The following is an 8,578-nucleotide window of genomic DNA, read 5'->3' as shown; positions in this document are numbered from 1 at the left end:
GTTGAAGTGGTAGGCGAGTTTATGTAATAGTTTAATAATATATCTTTTCAGCTCGCGGGTATCAAATCAACATTAATAGTGTTGAGTTTTTAACCTTTGTTTGCCTTGCCAGTATAACAACAGAGTCCAAAGTTCGCAAATGGTTAATTGGAACTACAATGAGACCGGAAGGAAACGAGCATTTATAGGCGAGTGTAGTCGCGCAATTTCCTTTACGATACAATTAACACACAAGACAATAAATCATTAGGAACACGTAAATAGAGCATTTAGTGACCGCGGGCAACCTCTCGCAGTAGAACCGCGTGATCACTACAAATATTTGATGAAGAGTCGCATAAACTGGTTCAAAGTGTGAATAATTGTTTTCAAATCATTGTATGACAGAGTTGTGGGGGCGACAAAACATTAAAATACATTATGATACTAAAAAACATGGGAACAAACGGGGTTTAATCGAGAGAAAAGGAGAATTACCCCAAGTAATTTTTTATGTTGTTATTTTTTCGCAAAAGATCCAATATACCTGAAAAACAAGCGACCCAAGTAATCAGTCAACCGAACTTTGAGTCGCGACCCATGCCTTGGGAACCACTGCTATAGACTAATTAGACGATCTTCTGCAAGAAATAAGAACATAGCCTACGATACAGTAACACTGATAGTCAGTGACGTGCGGTGAGGTTTCTAGAGGGTGAGGCACAAATATTTTCGAGTCACGTTTTTGTTTAACAATCACAAAAACGGTATCGTAATAATCAAAAAAAAAGAAAGTTTGAACTCTTTTTGTTTAGCTTTTGCCATTGTATGAACTGCGTATCCAACACAAATAAATATGCTAGCAAACCGTTTCGAGCAGCAACTGACTGAGCGCAATACTCAAAAATTTATTCAGAGAGCAAAAACAAAATCCTCAAAAAGTACAGTAGTAAAACCACATGAACATAACAAACGTAATTATTTTTTTTATTTATAAATTGCCACCCTGGCTACGCCTGTGACAGCCACACATCCACTCCTTTTTTACCAATCTCTTTGAAAGTTTCGTGTTTTTTTTTTTTGTCCAATCGTCTGATGCAAAACTTTTAAATTTGCAATAGGTCTGCCTTTATTTATGACTTCAACTTAAAAGCTTTACACTACAACAATTCAATGTACACGCACGCTGCGGAGATACAAGCTGGACAAAGAAAGGTTTCCTAGCATGGACGTCACAATTGAGGCATGCTTCAAATCACAGCTAAATCGTTCATCATGTTTTCCGAGAGAATTTGCGATTGAAAAAAAAAATAAAGCACGCTTTAGGTATAGAAACGTAAAATTTGCGGTAGAGATTAACTGATGCAACTTTTGCTTGACATATCTTTTGCTTTGCCAGATGTTGGCAGGTGAGGCAGTGCCTCCCTTGACTGCACGTCCCTGGTGATAGTAGCCTAAGCCTACAAAACACACCTTGGCTTTATTAATGGACCCTTTTACATGCGAGGTTCTGCTGCAATTTTTCCGGCACAATGTTCGCAATAACAATCAAAAGTGGGGCTGGTAGGGCAATTTGTTGGAAAACCTTTGTTAAACCAGCAATTCAGCATGTTTTATGGCTAGAAAGTCTTGTTATATGCCGAAAACAAAAAAATGATGTCCAATATTTTTGAATACGTTTTCCGTTTGTCCGCGACGGTCTTGGCAGCCTTCTATGGCGCAACAGTAAAGAAGCGCAGATCTCGTTCAAAAGACAGCATCAAAACGCAAACAGACCGGACGCAGAAAGATCATTAGCGCGAAGCGCAAAAAACATTCGCACTTACGTACGGTATAGTTAAAATAGTCTTACCACATAGTGTTAAAAAATTACAATAAAATAGACTATTTAAAATGGACTAGTGTCTAGTTTGTCAAAGTGGCGGCGGGCCGGATGAATTACATTGGCGGACCGGGATCCGGCCCGCAAGCTTTATGTTGCCGACCTCTGCTTTAGGGAATAAAAATGAGCGATTGTTTGAACAAATAGTAATCATTATCCAAAGATACATTTTTAAAACAGCAGATGCGTTAGGAACCGCATATATGAATTCATTTTGGTTAATAAAGCTAAACATTAAGCTTCTTGGCTACGGTATTTTCGAAGTTAATCGTAGTTCTATTAGCAGTGCAAGAAAAACAAATCTTTTTTTGTCAGTTTTAGTTTATTTTCCATGGAAATCTCAGTCACCTTTTTCGATTCTGCAGCTTTTTTAGGTTTTCTTCAGCTACTTTTATAGAATTTTGCTTAACAGATATTTTACTTCAACCAATAAAACAATCTGACACCAGCGGTGGTTATTTAGATTATGACTTATTTTTTTGAAAAAAAAAAGTTGTTAGCGGTGGGCCTATTTTTTGGTGGGCCTGGGGCTGCAGCTCCCTCAGACCACGCCTTAACCGCCCCTGCGGACCCCTAAAATTTGGTTTTGCTCCGCAAGGACCACGTTAGGCGAGACATTTTCAAAAATGACGTCATAAATACCAAAATACTTTAAAAAATTGAAAGTGAAATTAAGTCTAAAGACTTTTAGTGCTCAATAGGTTCATTTTTAAATAAAATAATTTTTTGAAATATTGATTACTAATTTTTCAAATCAGGCCTTCATGTACCCCCTAAAATAAGTTCAGGGACCCCCAAGGTGTTCATGGAATCCAGTTTAAGAACCCCTGGGCTAGACTGTTTGTGAACTGATGATGGCTTTGTCAATTGCAAATCGATGGATTGCCGACAGTTACTGATTTTAAATTTACTTTTATGTTCAGCAAGAAATATTACCCAATGAAGAAATCGCCCGAACTGCTGCTGCATCCACGAATGACAGAGATTTTTCAAAACCGCTTCCACAAGTAAGCTGAACTCAATTTATTATAGTGTTAAATTTGCAATTTATTTGGCCGAGAACATGAAGTTTACGACGAACACTTGTACTATGACTTCCCATTATGACGTAACGTTGTGACGTCATTGGAAAAATCTTTTAAATACAGAAAAGTTGGTTATTCCGGAAATGTAACTGTAAAAACTTTGAAAACAGTGGCGTAAAAGCAAAAATGATGCATACACTAAACAACTCATGCAAACAATTTTCTAAATATTTTTTCAGGTTCTTACTGTTGCAACAATGAAATGTGGTTCTGGTGCTTTTAAAAATTTTTTCAAGAAACACCCACAGGTGGAAAGTATGATAAGTTCAGGAGGATTTTTTTCAAGCCCAGCAAACACAAAAAGTTACAGGTAATCATACCAAGCCCCTATACGGACTTTGGGTCACTGTTTTTCTAAACTTTTTTGCACAAAGGCTCTTTGGATTCGAAACATTTTCGTATCGCAACAGAAGACAAACAATAATTCGACAAATGACTACCACCGTAATAATTTAAGTATACCTAATCATGTCATTGTAACTTAAGGTTTCTGCAATTTTGTTGTTTAAAATGAGGATAGAATTATAGGAATAAGTTACATAAAGATTACACAAGCCAACTTTGTCATAGTTGTTTTTTAACTAACTAGGAAGTTTGATACTATTTAACCCGGCCAATCAGTTAATTACAGGCAGTAATACATGAACAAATATTTATGCCCGCTAAACTACTGGATTGTAATCGTATGTTCACCCTTACCTTAGAAATGTGATTTTATTGCTAAAAAGTCTGTATATTTAGCACCAGAACAACGAAATAAAAGTCGGACTTGGAAAGTAGGATTCGACGGAGTTGGTTAATTTTGCTGGAGTCGGACTCGGGACTCGAAAAAAACTAACTGAGTCCCGAGTTCGACGTGAGCATGCGCAGTACCATATTTTGAAACTGCTAAAGCCGCACACTGTAAATTGTAAAGGTTAAATAGCATATGGTGGAACATGTGCTAATCATGTTTTGTTGGTGGATGAATTATACGGAACCCTTATATAAAAAAAGGTGTCGAAAACTTACCTTTTGACTCGTGTTTTGTGAACAATCGATTTGAATTGTAGCCTATACAGTTTTTTAAATAATTAAAATTGTAATACGATGATTTTTTGAAAACAATTGTTGTGGTGCCCTAAATAAAGAAAGGGGGGCATAGCCCTCTGATCACTTTTTAACTCTATAAATCACACTAGTTGAAAAATGTCCTGAGCTTCAAAGCATATTTAAAGAATGAAACAGAAGGTATTTTGTTGATTCAATACAAACAGTACCGGGAACAAGATAAATACCTACAAAGTGCGGTGTATAAAACGTCACCATCACCTCATTACTATTTATTATAAAAAAACGTTTATTGCGGTTTGTTTAGCTTTTTTAATTCTTTTCACTAACCGATTATCCAAGCACGTACTAATATATACGGCAAAACCTTTGATCTATCGCATAACCCCTTTGATCTATCGCATAGCCCCTTGTCCTGTACCGTATACTTACAATACACACGTACATAAAACAACGATAGACAGGTCTGATTTAGTCACCATATAAATTTGCAGATCAACGGAGAGCGGAAAGATTTCAGTTGAAGTTAATCCGAATTACAACGAAGCGCTTTCCGTTCCAAAGTCAATACTCGATGCTTACACCAAGGAAAAGCAGTCTACTCCAAAATTTATCTGGCTCGCCTGCAACCCAGTGAATCGTGCATTTTCCCAATACAGCTTGTTTAAGCGGATGAACAAAAGCAAGGTTTGAAACAATGTTTGACAAATACTTTACTATGATCTCGAATATACATCTATAGAAACTATTGTGATAGTAAAATAATATTTATGTTGCCGAAAGGGTAAACGTAAGGCCAAGCAAAACAATCCGACCTGCAACTTCTTTTTAATAATTTTTTTTTTTTGCTTTTTTGCACCAATTTTACGACGTACCTGAAACGCTTTTGTAACATGTTTTTCAAAGAAAATGCTAAACGTAAAAAAAAATGAAAGTTTGGCAAACGACCAACGACATAATAAAACAACGTACACAATAATATTCACCACAGAATGAAATCTAAACTTGTCGAAAAAGTCCTAAATTAATCGAAATACGACCTAAATGGCCAAAATAAGGCCTGAAACTGAAATAAGAGGGCATAGGACGATCGGGTGCCGGCGGTCTGGCATCGGTCGTTTTGGTGTCGACGTTTGGGTGTGGGGCTTGAGTTAGGTACAAAAAGTTGAAGACGCCTGATTCTGACTGTTTAGGCCTTTTTCTGATTTAGGACTTTTTTAGACGTTATTAAAACTATAAGGTACGGTACAAGTCCTACTTTGGTCTTGTTCCGAACTGTGCACTGTGTAGCAATATGTCCACTTCAGGATCCGACTTTTGATATTGTTCCGAATTTCGATGGAGGCCGATCGTTTGTAACGGTACATTACCATTTCATAATTTTAAAATTCAGACCGCTTTAAAAAACATTTCGGTCATGATATAGCGCGTAAATTACTTTTATTTATCGAAGAATATAGGCCTACGTATAATAAAATATTACATTGTTTTTATTTAAAGTCATCGTATTTATTAAAATAATGTAAGTTTTTTTGTCAGGAAATGATGAATAGATATCCAACGTTCGAGCACTATATTGAAGACGCATCAAACCGGATAAAGGAAATATCTTCGAAGCTAGCAAACCCGAGTGATCTTAACAAACTCTTGCCGCATCTTTGGAACGACGAGGTGTTCGAGTTTGTGCGAAAAGGGTTTTATGGCTACATTCTTGACCATTGGCTGAAGACATTTCCAATCGAGGATTTTATATTCGTCAGTGGCGAAGAATTGATAACTAACCCGGGTAACGCTTTGACCAAAGTCCAGAAAAAGCTAGATCTGGAGTTGGCAATCGGTCCCCAAAATTTCACCTGGAATCCGGCCCGTGGATTTTTCTGCTTCAATTCTGCCAAGCGAGATAGCGAGTACAGCTGTTTAAGGCAAGACAAGGGTTCAACAAGATCTGTGATAAACGGTACAGTGGTCCAATCTGAACTGACCGAACGATCGAAGATGATATTACGAGATCTGTACAAAGATGATACCCGACATTTTATTTCCCTCGCAGGCGTGGGATCGCACTGGCTGTAGAGACATAATTTTATATCGGTGTTATTTCAACTATAATCTAACTAATATATAAACTGTTGCTATACCAAGCATGGTGACAGAATCCCACAAACAGCTCCACGACTCCATTTGAATTACATTTACCAGAGGGGCCTTTTTTTAAATTTATATAATCTTATCTATTATTATCGGTTGGTAAATATTTTATAATATGTTATGATGTCAATATTATAAAGACAACCAAAAGGGTACCCGAGTGGTTTTCTGTTATGATAGGCTTTGCCGAAAAGCACACACTTAATTGATGCAACATTTCAAATCACAGCGTTTTCTTTCTTTTTTCTAAGGTTATTCCACTTTTGAGCAGTAATTTGAAAAAGTTTATTTGTTTCGTTTTGAATAACCCAGCAGATATTTTGATCGGTTTTCAAGATAAAATCTCTTGCGCTTTGTATTTTTTGTGTTTTTCCTCACGGTTTCTATATACTGATTCACGAGAATAAATAATAAGCAAAATATGTGTTTATTTAGGACTTCAAATGTTGCATAATATTATAGTTTATTCTTTTTCAACAAACTGGTAAGATTTAGGTATGCATCTATATATAAAAAAAGTAAAATGTTAAATTTTTTCACATTTTTTTTTCATAAAAGCTAGATGGACAAAACGTAAAAATGCGCCTTACTGACTTTTGATAATTAATGAACATTTTCAGTGACTAAAACTCCACAAAATACTCGGGAATGCATTGTTTATGTCAGTGCTCCGCAACTTTTTTTCACTTCCGGCCCACCAACAGGGTTCAAAAAATTATCGGCGGCGCAAAAAATTAACTACAACAATATACCCCAAACGACGATAATTGCATGGGCTAATGTCCAATGCAGCCTATGGAAGATAGACTGTGTATGGTTATATGCGCCGAAGGCTCCAAAATTTCACGCATTGTATTCCCTTATCATCTAATTTTAAGCTTTTCAAGCCTAACACAATCCGGCTTAAATCCTGGGACTTGCCTAGGTTATATCCCTCCCGATAGATAATAATCAGAGGATTTGAAGAGCTTTTGGCATTAGTTAAATTAAACTCACGTGAACATTATATTTTGTCGTACTTTAATAATCCAATAGTCTTCTGGAACACCAACTAATACAAAATTGCGCCACAACAATCTAGATAAAAGAATTACAGTGCGGAACCGGGCGGATAATAAAAAACAAAAATGCCTATTATTTTACATAGATATGTTGCATACCTTTCGAGCGTTCCGTATAGGGATAAAATATCCGGGTTTCGCTTCTGTACAAAAGTTAAAAAATCGTTGTTTTTCTTACACGCGCAAGTGGCCTGGGAGTTCAGTGTGTTTCAAAGTTAATTCAGAATTACAACTTTTTTTCGATTGAATGTAACATATAGTTCTAAAAAATGTTTAAATTCCCACCTAAAATATAGGTTTTAGGTATTATTGGTTCTAAATTTTATAGAGTGTCTTTAGGCAAAAAGGCGCAAATTTTCAACCGCGGTACACCTGCCATAGGCTCACCTGTTGCGGAGCACTGGTATACGCGGCCCAAATGCGAACACAAGAGTTACCCCACATCAAGTTGTTCGGGAAAGTACTGGAGCGTATTTTGCTTTATTGTGTTGTTGGTCGTAATAGTATGGTAATATAGATAGACAATTGCGCGTTCTATATTGTTGCTTTAGATAGGTCTTGTTGTGTGTTATCGTTCAAACCAAACGTTTAAAAACAAATAAAAAAGAGTTTCGTGTTTATTGCCATAAAAAGTGATTCTCTTGGAAAGCCATGCAGCTCTTTTTAGGGGTCTCGAGATGTACCTAAAATGTTACATCTATATATAATTATAAATGTATAACTTAATTTAAATGTGGGCAAATGAGAAATCAGATGACTTTAAGACACGCGTGCAAAAGCAAAACAAAATTGTTTTATGACTGTTATTTCGAATAAAAGTTGAATAATGCAAGAGTTGTTTCAGACTCAGTTTCCAAAAACATGGTCTAAGTTTCAACTCACAGTAAAATGAGAATCGAAATAAAGCAACAGGTTACCTTGAAACGGTAATTTAACGTGTTAAAAATATGAATAATAAAGCAATATAAACAAATTTTAAATCATTTACCTGTCAACGAATATAATTACCTGTTGGCAGTGGTGGGATTCAAGTTTTTGTCAGCCAGTTCTATCACAAAAGTCACATTTTTCAGCCGGTTCTTTAACAAAAAGTCGTACTTTCCGGGAAATAATTAAAGTAGTTGCATGCAGGGCCGGATTAACCAATAGGCTAATAAGGCTATATAGAATTAGGCCCTGGAAAAATTCGGCCCTCAATTTTTTAAGGTTAATTTTTTGTAAGGCTGATAGTGATACAGATCAAGTATCAATACCGTAGAGTTTTTGCTTAAAAACTGATGACTGAGTTGAGTCAATATGTGCTTTGTGTGTGAGTAGGTAAATAAATCGTTTCATTTATGCTGCAAACGACTTAAGAACTATTTACGTTCTGT

The 8,578-nt window shown here is 36.2% G+C and overlaps 1 protein-coding gene across 1 annotated transcript; it reads left to right on the top strand.

The window, feature by feature from the left end:
- The first annotated feature begins 2,800 nt into the window (after positions 1-2,800).
- Positions 2,801-6,069, top strand: LOC146140847 (heparan sulfate glucosamine 3-O-sulfotransferase 3B1-like). Its single transcript, XM_083392720.1, has 3 exons — positions 2,801-2,868; positions 4,491-4,683; positions 5,536-6,069. The coding sequence occupies exons 1-3, from the start codon at positions 2,801-2,803 to the stop codon at positions 6,067-6,069; spliced, it is 795 nt and encodes a 264-aa protein (XP_083248846.1).
- The last annotated feature ends 2,509 nt before the right edge of the window (positions 6,070-8,578 follow it).

Source organism: Ascidiella aspersa, chromosome 6 (genome assembly GCF_963924565.1).
Source record: "Ascidiella aspersa chromosome 6, kaAscAspe10.2, whole genome shotgun sequence".
NCBI classification, from domain to species: domain Eukaryota; kingdom Metazoa; phylum Chordata; class Ascidiacea; order Phlebobranchia; family Ascidiidae; genus Ascidiella; species Ascidiella aspersa.
Note: the sequence above shows the minus strand (reverse complement) of the source record. Positions and strands in the feature narration are given on the sequence as shown.

Excerpts from the sequence above, each read along its gene's own strand:
- LOC146140847 (XM_083392720.1), top strand. The coding sequence starts at position 2,801 with ATGAAGAAATCGCCCGAACTGCTGCTGCATCCACGAATGACAGAGATT. Across the intron at positions 2,869-4,490 it reads TTTCAAAACCGCTTCCACAA|ATCAACGGAGAGCGGAAAGA; the intron begins GTAAGCTGAACT and ends ATAAATTTGCAG. Across the intron at positions 4,684-5,535 it reads AGCGGATGAACAAAAGCAAG|GAAATGATGAATAGATATCC; the intron begins GTTTGAAACAAT and ends TTTTTTTGTCAG.